The sequence below is a fragment of the Macaca thibetana genome, chromosome 15, assembly GCF_024542745.1.
Source record: "Macaca thibetana thibetana isolate TM-01 chromosome 15, ASM2454274v1, whole genome shotgun sequence".
In the NCBI taxonomy this organism is placed as follows: Eukaryota; Metazoa; Chordata; class Mammalia; order Primates; family Cercopithecidae; genus Macaca; species Macaca thibetana.
Window position 1 is genome coordinate 77,604,433 of NC_065592.1, and position 18,390 is coordinate 77,622,822.

General features: G+C 35.4%; 1 protein-coding gene across 13 annotated transcripts in view; it reads left to right on the forward strand.

Annotated features, from left to right (window-relative positions):
• The window catches only part of RFX3 (regulatory factor X3), a 311,425-nt gene extending 296,455 nt beyond the window's left edge, over window positions 1–14,970 (forward strand). For all 13 annotated transcript variants that reach the window (XM_050762011.1, XM_050762008.1, XM_050762003.1 and 10 more), the window contains 2 exons: window positions 4,369–4,411; window positions 7,998–14,970. In XM_050762011.1, the coding sequence (XP_050617968.1) occupies window positions 4,369–4,411; window positions 7,998–8,236 (282 nt within the window). In that variant the 3' untranslated portion in view covers window positions 8,237–14,970. The remainder of the gene's footprint in view (window positions 1–4,368; window positions 4,412–7,997) is intronic.
• The last annotated feature ends 3,420 nt before the right edge of the window (window positions 14,971–18,390 follow it).

Consider the following 18,390-nt stretch of genomic DNA (forward strand, 5'->3'; position numbering starts at 1 on the left):
CAGGGATCCTGCCCATTGTTGCCCTGACTGTGCTAAACTGTTGCCCACTTACACTTCATGGACATTGCTGGTCTTACGTGAATATATGTGCTAACAGACTCTCACTGTCTACCTCGAGCATGCATTTCCCAGCCCGCTGTTGTCCAGTGAAGTGTTCATTATTTTGACCCTAGTCAGGACCTGGAGGAAATAGTCTATAGGATAGGAAGTGTTTCCTCTCTCAACAATAGACATGCTTTCTGTACCGTCTGTTCTAGTTTCTCTTCAAACGTTTCCTATTTATCTCTCTGACTGATGGAATGTGAATTCATACATTGAAGGCCATATGCTTTCTAACTCCAGAGCACTTTTAAAATCCCTTAATTTATATTTCTTCCTCCATGTGTGGGTGTCTCTCTCTCTCTTTCCCCTTCCCCTCCCTCCCCTCTCTCTCTCACCCCACATCCCATCCCATTTCTCTCTTTTTTTCTCTCTCTCTCTGATTCTAAACCAAGGAGAATATCTGGTCTCAAATCTAACAGCACCATATTTACTACTTGACGTTAGACAAATCAACTCATTGTTTTCAATAGCTGTAACATGAAATCTAAGCACTTAACTTGCCAGATCCCTAAGTTGTTTTGGTGAGGCTGAAATGAGGAAGTAAATTTATTCATCTGGTAAGTATTTATTCAGCCTTTAATGTGTATCAGGCACTATACCAGGTTCTGGGATACATTTATGAAGAGAACAAAGGAACTTTCTTACCTATGGCAGTGACATTTTGGTTGGGAAGACATATATTAGGTGAGGAAACAAACAAAATAAGTTTTGCAGGTTGTGGTGGGTGCTTTGCGGGAAGTGAGCATGATGCGGTGACTGAGAGTGACAGGGACAGCGATACTCAAGATAAGGCTGCCAGGAAAAGCCTCTTCAGGGAAGCGATATTGACAGTGTGACACTCGCAGTCTGTTTGAGAGAAAACCTACCGTTTACTGAACTGCAAACACACCTTGTAAGTGGTAAGATGTCACGTCAGTGAAGAGTAGTCCCCTCTAATCCTTTGTGCAAGAGGAAAAATTACGAAACAGTAAGTTTTCCCAATTTGTGATGCTGTAACTTCGTAATAATCACTATACTTTCTTGTGAGCTCCTTTTTTTTTTTTAATCTAAATCTTTTACTACTTTCTCCTCTTCTGTTTTTTGTTTCTTTGTTTGCTTGCTTGCTTGCTTGCTTGTTTTTGAGACAGACTTTCGCTCCTGTTGCCAGGCTGGAGTGCAGTGGCATGATCGCAGCTCACTGCAACCTTTGCCTCCCAGGTTCAGGCGATTCTCCTGCCTCCACCACCATGCCCAGCTAATTTTTGTATTTTTAGTGGAGATAGGGTTTCACCATGTTGGTCAGGCTGATCTCCAACTCTCAACCTTAGGTGATCCACCTGCCTCAGCCTCCCAAAGTGCTGGGATTACAGGTGTGAGCCACCATGCCTGGCCTCTCTTCTGTTTTTGATTTGTACTGGCCTCATCTTGTCATCTGGCCCCTATCTATGGTACTGTTTTCCTTCTGCCTGCTCTCAAACTTCCCTGCCACTGTTCATACCCTTCCTTCCTGCTGCTTGACCTGCTGCATGCCATAAACCCATGAAATTTGTTTCCATTTCTAAGACTTGAACCCTATACTTCTAAAACCTTCCCTAAGGTTTCCTAAGCTGCTCGTTTTTCTGCTAACCTACCTACCCTTCAGAATATAGGGAATTTCTGCTACTTACCTCCTGAAGACAGGAGTATTTCCAAATTGATCTGACTAGAATTGGCTGGCATAGTGCCTGGCACATAGTAAACCCTCAATAAGTATTTATCGACTTTTAATAAGTGAACTGATTTTGCTGATCTCATGCAGTCTATCTACAGGGTTAAAGTGTTTTTTCCTCTATAATTTTACATCTATTTTCCCCTCACATGTAAAATGCATATAAAAGCCTTCACCTTCAGCTCTATAGGATAGTAAAATCTGATCTCTTCTTCAGAGGATTTAAAAAAATCGTAATCTACTTTCTCTGTTTGTCATACATGTAAAACTTTGTCGTTGATCCCAGAAACACCTAGAGGCATTGACAGTGTCTCTGAGATTCTTTGTACATTGTCCAACATAGTGCATAATGACAAGCCTCGGAATTTAGTATGTAAATGGATTTTTGTTAATGATAATAACCATCACTGAAATTTCAGCTGTTTTGGTTTCTGTTTTCAGCCTCTTGAATTATCAAATGTCTTATTCATATTAAGTAGAAACGTCTAAGGGGAAAATCTTTGTATTAAGGAAGTTGTCATGTTTTCAGAGTTAAGTAGCAACTAAATGCAATGTTTCTTTTGAAGAGGATTTTCAAATATATCCAGAGTTTGGTTTTAGACACTCTGTGTGATATTATTGATCAGCAATAGCAACAATAACTTAGCTACAAATAACTTTCAGAGACTTTTCAACAGCAAATAGAATACTCACTTTTTATCAGTATAAAGTTGTGTTTAGAATCATCACTGCCAACTCGTTTCAAGAACTTAAGTGTTAAGTATTCCCTTAAATCTATATCTTTTTGTGTTATGTCAGTTAGTAATAACTTGTAAATGATCCTTCAGTTTTGAACATTCTCTGTTTATAGTTCTAAAATACTTAAATAATACCAAAAATTGATGAAGAATCCCTTTGGGTTTTTGTTGTTTAGATTATATTCTTTAATTCAAGAAAACCCACATAATTTACACTGGATTTTTATTTAGACTTATACAAAGACCTGACCTATGTGATCAGGAACAACTTCAAAATTTCAGTATTTATGATTTATATTTGTTGCCCCGTGGGATGTATTAGGTTGGTATAAAAGTAATAGCGGTTTTTGCCATTACTTTTAATAACTCTAAAAAAAACTCTAAAGCAGTGGGGCAGACTTTCAAATAAATATACTAATAATTACATGTCTAGGAGGCCCCTGTCTCCTTCAAAGCAGTCACCTAGGAAGGCTACACATTTGTTCCAGTAATGCTGCTATGGCTTAAAAATGTTGTGGAATGCCTCTGAAATGCTAAGAAGTAAAGGTAAAATGACATTATTTTAAATAACCTGAATTGTGGCAGAGGTGAATTGAATTTTGTTGAGTAGTCAAATCATCCCAGGAACAAGTATAGTAAATAAAATCTGGAGTGTTGCTTGGAGGCATAGTTGGATGTAAAATAACAAGATGGGCTTTCCTAATGATGCATAAACTAACTCTTAAAATTGTCAAAGAGGAATTCCAGAACTTTGGACCTTGGAATAAATGTATAAGCTCCCAAGGTAGCTACTGTGAAGAACAGTACTTGTCTAGGTAGGGAAAAAAATATGTGTATGTTTGCAAAATAAGATCAGTTTTATTACTTTATAGACAAACCTTGTAGATGAAAAAAATACTCCTATCATGGAACTCTTTATAATCAAACTTCCGAATGTAAGTAGAATTTCTGCCTCATCCTTTCTAAGCCTGTTGAGAAATCTGGATTTCTAATAATGACTTATTACCTTAAAAAAGTAATGTTTACTGTTTTAAAAGTAGATGCTTTGCAGTTTCTCTTAACCTTTTTTTGATTAGCTTTGTTACTGTATTCAATTTTTATTTCAGTGTATCCATCTTTATTCACTCTGAGATTCTCAAAATGTGTTTTCTCATTGTAAAATTATCAAACTGTTGAACTAAGTTAGAAAATAATATCTAAGCCGAAGGCTATTAGTTGTTCTCTATTGTTTCAAGCTCTTTTTTGTTGACATTAGTAATGATCAAATGCCTTTCTTTTCAAAGTGAGACCCTATTATCTAAGAGAGAAGTCTCAAATTAAAGATTTTATAAAAACAAATAGCCCTCAATTTTGGAGTTTCTATTATATTTTTATGTTTATTAATAAAAGCTTTAAAAATAGAGTTCAGCCAAACTGCTGGATATTGTTTCTCTAATGTAGAGACTTCCAGGTGGACTCATCAGCCAAGCATGGGGGGTGGAGCTGATGTGTCTTGCTTGATTGGGGCTTTTCCAAATTCATTTTGCCACATCAGTCTTCATCCAAGTCATCCAGGCCCCTGTTTCTTCATTGCTGAGTTGAAATAATAAAAGGTAAAATGGAGCATGGAAAGCAGAGAAAATTGTTATCCTTCTGCAAAGCGGCTAAGACAGCTAAATTGTGACATAATTTGAACTGTTCAAATTTGACAAGTTTGATTGGAAAATTATGTGACCCATGTAATTAGAGATCAAAATGGCCACTAGTTTGCAGTTTTAAAGAGTCATAGATTGGTGTTTTTACCACAGACTGATATTATTCTGCCCCATATTAACTATTGCACAAATGACTATTGTTTTGCAGTTTGGTGATTTAAATGCCGTGTCTCCTGGAAATCTGGATAAAGGTAAGAATTGAAAATAATGTACATTTTAAGAACTTTTTTTCACTAACAAATTCTCATAGAGGAAAATACAGTGTATGTTTACAATACTCTGATTTTGCAGAAGTGGCATACAAATCCTAGATAAATGTGAAACTCCTGTCTTCATTATTTCTCCATTTTTCCCCATCGCTATGCCTTCTACATATGAGGCATTTTAATTGCAGATAATTGAATTTAAATGTAGTTATAAAGTTCTTTACACTTTTTGCCTGAAGTTCATTACAAGTAACAAGAAATTATTTCTGACCATGGCTAGAGTCCTGGAGATAAGTGATAAAATTGGATGAGACATTTTTATTCAAGGCCCACCAGGCAAGAAAAAAGATTCCTTGGCTCACCTACCTCACCAATTCATACTTTTGTGTAGAAAAAGAACTCAGAGATAGCAGTGAGGTTTACTGTAAATGCAAGATTAGTAATGGTATAGATGAAGAAGGTAACATACATACTTCTGAAATTTTAATAGCATTGCCACTCTAATATACAGTATAATATGATAACATGATATATGTTTCTGAAGAACCTCAGGATCAACAAAATCACACCTAAAAAGGTGGACTTAGGGGGAGATAGAATGGGGATAGAGCACACAAATCTTACCCACCTTTTTAAGCAGAGCACAAGCAAAACAATACTGATAAAAATACCAGTGCAATTTTTAAAAACAAGTAAATTTTCTGTTAAACACTGCAGGAAACAGAGCTCTTTCTTTTAAAAGGTGGTGGAGGGAGGGAGGTATCTTGAGGTTTTAAAGAATTTTTATGGTTATTGACTATTGGAGACAGGTACAAAATGCACAGAAACTGGGGAGAACTATGCACTTAGCCCTTCCAGGCCAGAGTCACTGGGGAAAATGAGGTGAAAGGAAGTACGTGGGGAGTCTGTAAAGAGGTTCAGCGCTGTTCTCCAGAGCGTGCTATATTAAGGTACTCAGTACAGTAGCAATGCAGGGAAATTAGAAAATTATAGCCAAAAAATTTGTTACTACAAATATATACTCTATAGGATTAACCAAATAACCCTCAGAAAAATAAGTCAATGATGATATTAATTAGTAATTTTAGAGCAAGAAACGTGGTAACTGATACCCATGTCCATTATAAAGCAACACTGATGATGTACTCACACCAAAGCCTCATAACCCAAATTTAGGGGTTTCATCCCAGGGTGTCCAGAAGGGCAGTAGAGATTTACTACTCAGTCAGACTGCATTCCAGCCAGCCTTCTTCACACAGTGCTGAACGACAATCTTCTGTAAACTCCTGTAGCACCTAATTTTAGTTTTTATGCACCAAATTTCCATAACCTGACGTAGATTCCTAGGAAATGTCTTCAAGTTTTTATAGAAGCATAAAATGTCTACAGAATTACATCCCTTTGTCCTTAGGACCTGGAGAACGGGCTTGCTTTTATAAGTTGCTTTGTAGATTTTCCAAAGGAAAATCTATCACCCAGAGATACGTCTATTACGTCTATCACCCAGAGATAGACGTAAGCAAAACCTACCTGGAACACTTAAGTTTGTGCAGTCCGTTATCTCACTACCCTTTCCATCCACAACAAAATAGATAGAAGGACTTTCCTCACTTTGTCTGCACTGCCCTCCCTGCCTGAAAATGAGTTTTTGTCTTTTCAGTGCTCCCTTTTTTATTATTTTGACACTAATTTCTTAGGCACAGGGAAGTCTGTGGACAGGGAGCAGAGAAGCAGTGTGACTTGTCCTCACCTGCTGGAGGTGGCCACGCTGGTCCCATTTACCCCCAGACCTCTTGATGGCTCTTGAGATAGAGCCCGATGGGCATACTCGGGGCCTAAAGATTTAATGTGAAATCCTAGGAGTTTTTGAGGGCTTCTCCCACAAAATGAGAATTCTTGTTCTGATAATAAAAGGGATATTTGCTCCATATAAAAATTTCAAATAATACAGAGAATTAGAAACTATAGAAAGTGAAGCTTTATTATCACAACCCTAAGAGACTACCACCACGAAGAGTTTGTGTTAAGATCCTTACAGACATTTTTGTTTTATGTATAAAAACATGAAAAACCAAAACATTTCATGCAAACATGTTTCAAGTATACCCTCTTGATGAAGCAAATGTCTACAAAAGGTATCCCTCTCCCTGTAGCCCTTCAACACTTTGAATATACTTGTTCTGACACACTCAAATATTATCATTGTTCATTTTCCAGAGGCAAAAAGGTAACTTGATAAAGTAGGTGGGCCAAGATATCTTTTGCCTCATCTAAGAGCACTTCTTTGTTTTATTGGTCACTAATGCATGACACACATTTCTAGGTAATGCATATTAATCTCCACCTATTTAATCACAAATTACCATTTCTCAGACCTTGCTCCTGGTGGCTGTACACTGTACAACCATATATGGAAGCACTTTTACCTCTCACTGCTTTTTTCTAGAACCAGCTTTACCCCAATCATAATGAAATAAGAAAAGTCAAGGGGCCTTGTTTATAGAGACAGCTGCATTAGCAGAGATTTTTGCTGTGGGTGTCTGCCAAGTGGTAAAGCTACAATTTTACTGCTAGCAAAGAATCCAACTTAATCTGACTAAAGAGATACTTGTTGCACGTTCATTGTATGTGATATGCCATAGAACAGTAGAGAATGGAGACCTGACTTTGTTTATACAAGCCACTGTAATTATCCCTCATGAAGAGGTATTCGGAGGAGACTGTCACCCAATAGTAAAGCTGTATATGTGCATTTTCTGTCTCTAATGTACTTTTGAATTTTAACAGTGCATACTGGAAAAAAATTAAATGGCATTCTATTATAATGATGCCTTAGTTAATATAAAATGTATTACAATTTGGGGGTAACCGTGATTATATAGTGCATTTGATTTCCAGAAATGAATACCAGCTATTAACAGTATCAGCTGCCAAGAATGGAAATCCATTGCACATTTTTAATCTGATACTACTGCCTCAGCCTTAATAACTTTTATAATAAAAATTAAGGGTTTATTTAATACTGTGACCATCTATAACATTGATGAATGCCAAAAAGTCTTACAGCAGCCTTTGTTTATACATGGAATAGTAATATTAAGAATCAACTAGTTCTGACTCACATTAACGCTAGCACAGATAAAATGTGTATTTAGTGTAGATTTTTGGAGGAAACAAAACTTTTTTTGTATTTGCGTTTTCAGCTCAGTACATTCCTCAAAAGTCAGCATAACATACCAAAGTGACTACTTTATTATGACACAAATTATGCCATTATTTAATATAGACACTTATGGAAATTCCAAAGGCTTTTTTAAAAAAGTTAATGAAGTATCAATCACAAATTGCCAAAAGTAAATTAATCTCGCTTTGTTTGAAAGAATTATAGATGCATCAATACAGCATTGATATGAATACATTCCGATGAAAAGAAAACCTATAAGCTTTGTTTCCTGAGAAGAGCTAAGATGTTGCTTTCTTAATGTACTATATTAAAGTGTTTCTAAAGCACGTGTTGATTTGCTATTTTCTAATTTGTTTTCTGATAATAGTCTTGGTTTTATTTGTGCAGATGAAGGCAGTGAAGTGGAAAGTGAAATGGATGAAGAACTGGATGACTCTTCAGAGCCTCAAGCCAAAAGAGAGAAAACAGAGCTGAGCCAGGCATTTCCAGTGGGCTGCATGCAGCCTGTTCTCGAGACTGGCGTGCAACCAAGCCTCCTGAATCCAATTCACAGCGAGCACATTGTCACAAGTACTCAGACTATCAGACAGTGCAGCGCTACAGGAAATACCTACACTGCAGTCTAAAGAATATTAAAGCGTATTTCTCCAGCTTACATTAACCCTGTTGATATTGGGCTTAAGTTGAAAATTTAATAAGCCTGAAGGTCGACTGTTGTCAAATTCTATCTGTGCTGAACATTAACTTTTTGGAGTTGTGAAATGGAATGGGTGTATGTATTTTGCCAGATTTTTTTTTTAACGTAAACAAATTATTTGCCTCTTAATAATGAATTTTTTCCCTTAGTTTCAGGTGTCAAGAAGGATTTTTACAACACTTAATGTCAATGTTTTGTTTTCTTATAATTAAAAAGTAATTTACATTTTTTTGTAGCTTAAAATATTTTCTTGTTGATTGTTAGTCTTGGTGTATGATTTCATGTGTAAGTTTTTAAATTAGATGCACTTCTGTGAAATATCAAAAGAAATGATTGTTTTGATTGACACTGGAGGCATGCCCATTTGGCAGCAGATGCATCAAATTTGCTTTTGAAAGGTGCTTTTCATTGGACAGAACCATAAGACACTATTTTGATAACATTTTGAGTACGGAGAGAGAATACAGAGCATTTTTATTATAGTGCTAGAGGGTTTGGAAGGTCATCTATTTTTCGCTGAGGAAAAATTGAGCTGTGCATTTATCAGTTCAGAGTAAATGACAGAATTGCAAGAGATTATGCTAATAGGTACATAGTTTGTGTACATAATTATTAAAACATGTTAACAATGCAAGCTTCCGTTAAACATTGAATTTTAACTATTATTTGCATACCAATTCCTCTGTTTAAAGACTACTGATTCTGTATTTGGGACCACTGCACAGATGCATTCTGCTGTTAAGTGGGGGCTGTTATAGTTAGATACTGAAGCAGGAAAAAATGACTTGACTTTTTTTTTTAAGTGTACATGCTACTTATGCTGAGCTGGACATACAGGAAACCATTCCATTTGGATGACTTTCTTTTATTCCAGGTCTTTTTCCTAATAGTAGTTCAATATGCTGCTATTATAAACGAGAATTTATAGAATGCACGGAATGTAGCAACCTACATAATGTTATTTCCTTCAAAACTATTTCCTGGTTTCTAAAGTATGTGGATTTAAATTGTAAACAGAACCTGAAGGCAGTGTAACTGGCACACCTCACTGTTACTTATCCCCAATTCTGTAGGATTTGGATAGGTGGCTGGATGGACCATTGCCATTGAAGAATGTACATCAGGGATCATCGTACCTCGGCTATTACATGGTGCCTTAAAACAGAACTGAAGCTAAGGTTTAGTAAGGTTTATTTCGTTCATGTGACTAACTCTTCAATCCATTTGACAAAGTGTGCCTGTCATTTTCAGATTCCCGAAGTAAGGACAGGTGACATGTTCTTCAAAGGAAATTTAGGGAAAACAAAGAAAAACAAAAAGACAAAAATCAGTTTCCCTCTTTGAGTGACCGTGGATCTATTTTTTATTCTTAGAGCTGAATATTACTTGATTACAAATCAGATTGCTTAAGGGTGTGGAATAGCAGGCTAGTTTTAATACCAACTTGTTACATAAAATCATATATGTTTTAGACCATTCTTATTTAGTTACAATTTTAGAAAGTTAACAAAGTAAGCAGGTACTTATCGAAGTGCATCTTTTCAGTCTAAATGTTTGTCTGTGTGTCTAGGTGCTGGTGTGTCCACATGCACACATGAGTGCCCATGGGGCAGGAGTCTGCTACAAAGTCAGAAGGTGAGATCCTAGAGAGTTATACCCAGCCCCATTTTAATTTGCATGAAAAGCCAAGGTTCTTTTAAGCACTCAAATTATTTAATGATTAAAACACAAAAAAGGCACATCTGTTCATTTAAATAGTTGTAAAAAACTAATCAGCAAAAATAAATAGATAATAAAGCCAAAAAAAAGGAAAGCACAAAATGATTGACAGATTATCAAATGAGGCCTATATTAAAACCAAGATGTTTATCTTTCCAGTGGTATTGGGGTAAGGGGGGTGGGGGGTTGGAAAGAAGAGGTGAGCCAGTCTGTAAAGTTAGAAATACCAAATGGCTTATCAGGTAATACGCAGTGTATTTAAGCTGCTGTTGCTTGATTGCCTCAGACTACTCAAATAACATCAACGACATTTCTTAAGTAAAATTTAAATATTTTAGATATAATTTTAAAAACTGATCCAAATTTTTTATTTTACAACTCATATATTTGAAAGTCTTCACTAGCATGGTAGCATCACCTTCATCTAAATATCATTTAAATTACTGTCCCCCTTTTTCCTCCCAAAAAGACAATGGATTTGTACCAAAACACACACACAAAAGGCAAACAAAACATGGTAAGCTGCAAAAGATCATGTATCTATTTCATTGTGCATAGGAAGTGTTTACAGGTAAAATTAAAATCAAAAATTGAAAAAAAACTCTTCATTTTGGCTCTTCTTTCTGAATTTTTTCAGTTTCCTGTCTCTACCCACCATCCTTTGAATGATACCATATCTGTATTGGACCAAATGTATTTATTGGTTGCATTTTGTTTATTGGATGACTTTAAATGTATTTATTATCATTGTTTCCTTTAATTTAATGTTGGATATATTTGTATCATTACAGGAATCTGATAATAATGGGCAAATTTAGATTGATGAGGCTTAGGGATCGGGGATGCTCCAGGATTCAACATTTCTTCCAATTGTTCATGGTTTGTTCTAAATTAGGACAGATTAAGAACTAATAAACATGATTACATTTGAACTAGACTCAATAAAAATATTCTGATCTCCTTTATGAATATTTAGGAATATTCTTTGTGACTAATGTAAGTAGTTTGGATCAAAACATAAAAAGAAGACCTATGGTTTATGCTACTTCTGGTTATTTGTAGTTCACAGTAAAACATGCACACACATACACACAAACATTTTCATCAATTTCAAATTTGAATTGTGAAATATTTGAGAAAATAAAAACATAATTTATACATTTGAGCAAATTTAGCAATCACATTTATTGCATCTATTTCCATTTTTCCCTTTTTTCATTCATTGAAACTGGGTTTTCTAAATAATATTAGACACTAACACTCTTAACAGATTTATTCACAAATGACACAAGTACACATTTTAAGACTTCTTTGTATTTCTTGCAATTATAACCAATCACTAGTCATGAAATATACCTACATAAACCAAGTGCTACACTTTCAGTGAGGAAGCATGTAAGGAAGGTATGTTGACTGTTTTTAAGTTTCAGAAAAGATATTTTCATATGATAGGATTGAGTATCATGGGTATAGTTTGATCTTGACATATACTTTGAAAATCATACTCAGAAGATTTGCATTCATGAAACCAATGAACAATAGGGTGGAATGGATGAACCAGCTCCTTGGAAGACAGGGCCCAATTTTCAATTTTTTCTTTGGCTATCAAGTTGCTAGTCACTTATTCAGGATTTTCATCCAAACTGTGTTTGGACTGACTGTATAAGTCTTACTGCCTTTTCAGAAATCTGCTTTCCTTTGTGTGATTTTTCTCGTACTGTATAGCACGGTTTATGCACCTCTCTTTAGATGGTGTACTTTAAAACAAAGTAAAATTTAGAAAATGGTTTTAACACTGCATACCTAAAATTAGTAGTGTGCAGCATTGACTGCCTTTGATTTGTAGTAAACAAGTAAAAATGAATACGTTCTTGCAGATGCTGTAAAAGTCATTCAGGAATGAATACGGTTTTAGTGCCGTAATCATGAATCTTTTTATATGAATGCACTGTCTAAAAGTGCTAAATGCATTTTCAAATTTTTAAAAATTCCTCAGATGATATATTTGAAATGTCTAAAATAATGCTGTGCTTGAAACATTAGTGTAAAAGAAAAAAAAAATGTGTGTCACTGTGATGTTGGTCCTCCCTGTGTGGACACAAGTAGAAAGTAAAAACTTGGCAAGTCACTTTTGTGTACAGTTTGAGGCAGTGGTTATATACAATAAATTGACCTTTATTAGATCCCCCTGACACACACATTCTTGGTGAGAAAATAACAACCATCCACAAATTGAGATCAGAACTTTTGTGATCTGTATGAATCACACCAGATCATGGGGGAGGAGGATTGGCATGCAGTGCTATTGAAAATTGGGCTTGTTGCTAGATCAGAACAACCTCCATGTATATGGTTAGAACAAATCAATTAATGGAATCCTAGTATTTCTGCAAGTTTGGTGATTTTTAAAAACTGGAATAGAAGCATTAATTCAGTGCTTAGTTCTAGTATTAGAAAACCCTTTTGATGTAATGCCTTGTATTAACCCTTTGAGCATTGTAAGATATACAATGGGGGACAAAAGCCTTTCAGATCATTTATTTAGACTTAGACCGGTAAAGTATACTCTATATCCAAATGTCTAATTATGCTGTTTTTTTAAAGGGGGGGGTAGGAAGAAAAAGTGTTTCCACGCCGAACACTTGCATTTTATATACAACTCTTAATTTTTCTTCAAGAGGGCTTGATATATTTATTCCCAAATATTCACTGCCATCTAAGTAAGTGTACTGTTTACAGAAAAAAAAAAAAATCAACTTTTCTAGCATCACACCATAGTTTCTAGAAAAGGAGGACAAATACATGGGCCTGGATAGACCTATGTCATAACTGATTTCTGCACATTGAAGGTACCTAGATTGCCTTTAAAAGGTATGAGGAAAGGGTTGTTTCTTTTTTTTTTTTTTCTTTTTTTCCCAAAATGAAACAAAAGATCTCATTTATTTAGCTTTAGAAAGTACAAGTGTAAGTGAAGCCTTAGGAAGAAACGAGTTCGAGTGGATTAAGAGAATCTGAACTCTTTGGGGGCAGTTAGGCTATTTGGAGTTAGATCGCTCATAAAATATTGTTTGGGAATTTCACACAGGGCATAATTGTATCTATGCTCCAAAACTTTAATACTTTGTCAAAAAATTATATATAGATAGAATGGAGAGCAAAGCACTTGATTTTAAGCTCATCTGTCAGGAGATGCTATGACTACTGCTTCTGATATCTCTAAATGTCAGTCTGCTTACACCATTGCTGATTTTGTTCAAGGGACTCGCTTCGTGCACTTGATTCCCTCTGTTCCCTGCGTGATCGAACATGAAAGCAGTGTTGTCTGCAGATGTGCTTGCGCTGCCCTAGCCGGGCGCAAATAAGAGTGTAACCTATTCTGATGTCTGGTGAAAGGACATCCATAGCATAGTGCAAGTATGCCGTAAACATTGCTTTTTAGGCAGTTTAGGAAGTCAAACCATGCAAATTACTCATGTGTTAACATGCAATACTCAAAGGGTTTTAATTTAACTCTCTTCTTTTGAATTCTTCATGATGATTTACTGTAAATGCTTCTCAGTTTGCATGCCTTGATCATTGCTGCTAGTGATTTTATGTGCCAGTAGACCTGAGTTTAGTTTACCAATTTTACTTAAATAGTAAAAGCCACTTACAAAGTGACTGCCTAGGATTTTTTTTTTCCTTTCATTTGAAATAATTGATAATACTTTTTTTAAAAAGAAAAATGTGTTTTGTCTCTTCTTTTATTTTGTTCTATTTTATTTTTCTCCCCTCTTTCCTTTGTTTCTTTAAATAAATTATGATGTTGGGATTGGAAGCCCTGAGTAATGAAAATCTTTGGTAAGAATTGTTTATGTAGCTCAATAATGAGGACAACAAATCTTTTTTAGAAGAATTTTGATTCTGGGGAGGAAAGAAAATATAAAAACTCCCATTGACTGTTGATAACCAAGTAAATTTTTCCTTCAATAAATTAGTGTTTTTGAAGAAATGATCGCCTTGTTTTAACCTGCTAAACAACAATTTTAAATGACCCAATAAAGAAGCTATTGAATTTTATTCATTTAAAAAGCATCTTTTGTACCAAAGCAAATTTTTTTCTCTACTCATTTCCATCATCAATTTGGACCTATGGTGGTGACCAATGCATTGGTTACAGAAACTTTAAGTGAGTGCCTTGAAAAAACTTGGAAATTTGTGCCTGAGGTGGTAAACTTTTAATTAGGTTAATTGTAGTGCTTACCAATCAGTAACTTCACTATCACTCAGGGCTTTCGTACCTTCTAGGTAAAACTTCTTTCATTGTGTTTTTTTAAGATAACTGTATTTTTTTTAAGTGCCATCATTTAAATTTCACTTAGTAAGTGGCCGATTACATTATTCAGTCCCACAAGCACAGAAACATAGTAACACTAGGAGATATTTGAACATTTATTTTACAATCGACTGAATATATTATGTAAATGAGGTAAGCAACTTTTGTAGAGATTGTATGTGTGAGATAATGTAATGTTCTTTTCCAGTTTTTGGACTACAGTTGAATAAACTTTTTAATTATTTAAAAACATCTTTACCGAATAACATGTGATGGTTTTTTGTATAATGTATTTGATTTTGTAAATACGTATTTCCTGATGTGATTTTTGTGAGAAATGCTAAATCTTTTAGTATATCATGTCCTCTCAAAATTGGCAGGAGCTAAATAATAGTTTGTGGGCGATTTGTATTGTGTACTGTACAATAACTGGGGAACTTTTATAATTATAAAATTATATATTAACTTTTAGTGTGTTGTTTAAACAAATGACTGGAACATACTAAAGATATTAGTAGGATTTTTCTGAATATTTCAGACTTGAACTCAGGCTAGCTTTCTTGTGTTTTTCAAAACAAAATGGTGTCTTGTCTTTTAAAATCAATAAATTTGTTTCCTTGTTACAAATACATTGGAAATGGCTTGGGTTTTTTTCCCCTCAAATCACTGCCTGGAAGCTAATAATACAGTACCTCATCTGGAGGGTAGTATCTGTCATTCATTAACTTAGAAACAAAATTAAGTTGTTTTCCTTTTTTGTGTCAAATGAAATTGGCAATATTTACACATGAACAGCACAAAAAGAGAAAATTATAAGCCCAGCAGGGTACAAATCTTACCCTCAAAGAAAATTAATGATTGAGTGCTATATAATTTCAGAAGCTGTCACATTTCCATTGTAAATCCAGATTTTTGGATGTGCATAGTGTGTTTGTTTTATGTCACTTCACAGATATTTGGCACTCAAGTTCCTTTCTTACATTCAGCTTGCTTATTAAAATTTAACGCACTTAAGAAGATATGCTGCCAGTGTTTTTCCATAGAATACCTACAGGAAAATTCACTTTTTGGTGTACAATTCTATGAGTATTGACAGACACATACAATCATGTAGCCACCACCCTAATCAAGTTTAAAATGATTTATGTCACATTTAATTTACTTTCAAATCACTATATATATATATATATATATATATATAGCCTCCTGTTAGAATATGGAATAGCCCATTTATATGGGGTTTCTTTAAAAGAAATACAAGGCAAAAAATATACTTTTTGGAATCTCCAGCATGATACTTCCAGATCGTAGTCTAAAGTTATCTCTAAAACTACACTATTGCTGGGTGCAGTGGCTCATGCCTGTAATCCCAGCACTTTGGGAGGCCAAGACGGACGGATCACGAGGTCAGGAGTTCGAGAACAGCCTGGCCAATATGGTGAAACCCCGTCCTACTGAAAATACAAAAATTACCCAGGCGTGGTGGCACACACCCATAGTCCCAGCTACTTGGGAGACTGAGGCAGAAGAATCGCTTGAACCCGGGAGGTGGAGATTGCAGTGAGCCGAGATCGTGCCACTGCACTCCAGCCTGGTCAACAGAGCAAGACTCCGTCTAAAAAACAAACAAATAAAAACAGCTACACTATTGGCATCGTAGCCCACAGAAACACCAAATTCATTTTAACTTACATTGGTATTTAAACTAGTAGCTTAGAAACGTATCCAAATAATGTTATTTAATAAACAAATGAAAGAACCGTAGGCAAAATTATAGCTAATAGTAGAGACAATACTAGAGTAGAAAGAAAAGTAATCTGACCAATTTAGGCATTTTTATGTTGCAGCCGTTGCCACTTGTGAGATATTTGGAATTTTCATACAAAATGAAGAGTTCCCAGTTTCTAATCTTATTTTCATACTTGATTTCCCTTGGAAATTTTAGGTCTTTCAAATCTCTTATAATTAGTGCATTACTTGGCTATAATACTAGTCCTGCCATGAGTTTTTAATATTATTTTCTTCTGCTTTGGAACTCAGACATTTCAAAACTTGAACTCAGCCTACTACCAGAGAAATGTAACTTGTTTTTATTTACCCATTCAATTCGATCACCAAATATGTTTTCATTTTGGTCTAAAGGTAATGTAGTTTCTCTCTGTTGCTCACTCTCTCTCTCTCTCTCTCTCTTTCTCTCTTTTTGAAAATACAAATAAAAGATAATGAAGTTTCTTGAGACTATGGAGTTCACATAGCTAGTCTCTCATGATCAATAATCACAACCTCGAAGGAGACAAACATTCATGTGAATGTGGAGCAACCTCTAAAACTGAGGTTTTAACTTGTATAACACTTGAATGTTTTGCAGTTTGTGTGTATGCCCATATTTCTGCGAAGAAGTTTCATAGTTTTCATCACATTTTCAAAGGTATGTGCAACCCAAAACTCACTGTTTAGAATGCTACCACTAAATTTCAAACTTATATAAAATGACAAGTCTAGAAATAGCATATTAATAATTACTAATAGCATGTTGATTCGTTATTATCAACAGTAAATAACAAACCCCAAGCCTTTGCATAATCTTAAAAGATTATGCTCTCTTGGGTTCAAAAAGTTATAGTGAAGCCTTCAAACTCAAACCATTTACTCTCGATTTTGTACTCAGGTTGCAATGCAATAGAAACAATGACAAAGTCAAAATGGCATAATTCAGTTGGAGCTTCTGAAGAATTAACTGATTTTAAAGATATTGGTGATAATTCTTATCTAGAACTGTATCCACTCACAACAAGAATTATATGGCACACTCCCACAGGAATTGAGGAAAGCTTAATGGAGTATTTGCAATGATGTGTTAATGGTTAATTTTTTTGTCTTTAATGATAAAATGTTTATATAAGATAATTCTGTTCATATAGAAAATAGATACAAGTTGGGTAAATAAGTACTAAGACAGTTGCTATAGTTCCCGCTTCCCTAGTTGGTCATTAGGCCTCAGTTGATGACCACATCTTACTAATTCCTCTCCTCATTGCACATTCTTACTCTGCTAGGGCCTGCTTGGTAGGTTGCTGAAAGGGTGACTCAACCATTCATTCCTTGCAGTCTTGTTTATTGGGTTATCACAGTTTTCCATTGACTATGAAGCTGAGATACTGAGAGGACAAGTAGCAGGATAGTCCTCCTGACTCCAATTATGAAGCAATAATCCAACTTCCTTTTTATAACTGTGGTTAACTACCTGAATCACTAGAGCAACTGCCTTCCTTACCTGTTGGTTCAGAACCATGAGGAACCCAAACTGGCCAAGGGATAGTCTTAGGACTGACTGTCTCGGCTTCCAGTTTAATAAAATCATGACTTGGTTCCCAAGTGGAAGCAGTCCTGCCTTGAATATTTGGGCCTCCAAAGTCACTAAGCTCAATGTTTGAGGCCTGAAAAGCAAAAATCTTGTAAATGGCTTGTTTGGTGTAAAAAGGGGCTACTCCCAACTAGATTCCTTGATTCCAGGAACCATGTATTCTAACTGTGAAAGAAATGGTGCTAAATATTGATGGCTATTTATTGTCTCCCAGCTGACATCATGGCTGAGCCTTTAGCAGGCTGTTCTATTTCTTGTTCTATGGAGTGAGCTGTTTCCGTGTGATGAAATGCATGAGACTTCTGAATTCTGTGGTGAAAGCCCACATCCCTTCACCATATAATTAGTTCTATAATCAGTAGAGGATTGTGTAGGATATCATATTCATGAATAAAATAACTATAAATGGAAGAGTGATGGAAAAGGCAAATCTACATCTGGAATATTTCTCTATTCCTTTAAGAGAGTTGCTTTTCCCTCTTTGATGAAAAAGATCCTATGTAATAAACCTGCCACTTGGTCGCCCTGGGGAATAGGGCCACTTCAGGAGGCTTAGCATTGACTTCTGTTATGGGCAGGTTGGCACTCTGCAGCTCAGCAGTAGTAATGGCCTTGGTGAGGGGAAGTCTGTGTTGCTGAGTTGCCGAGACCCTGCAGAGTGTCATCCATTCTGCTATTTGAGTTT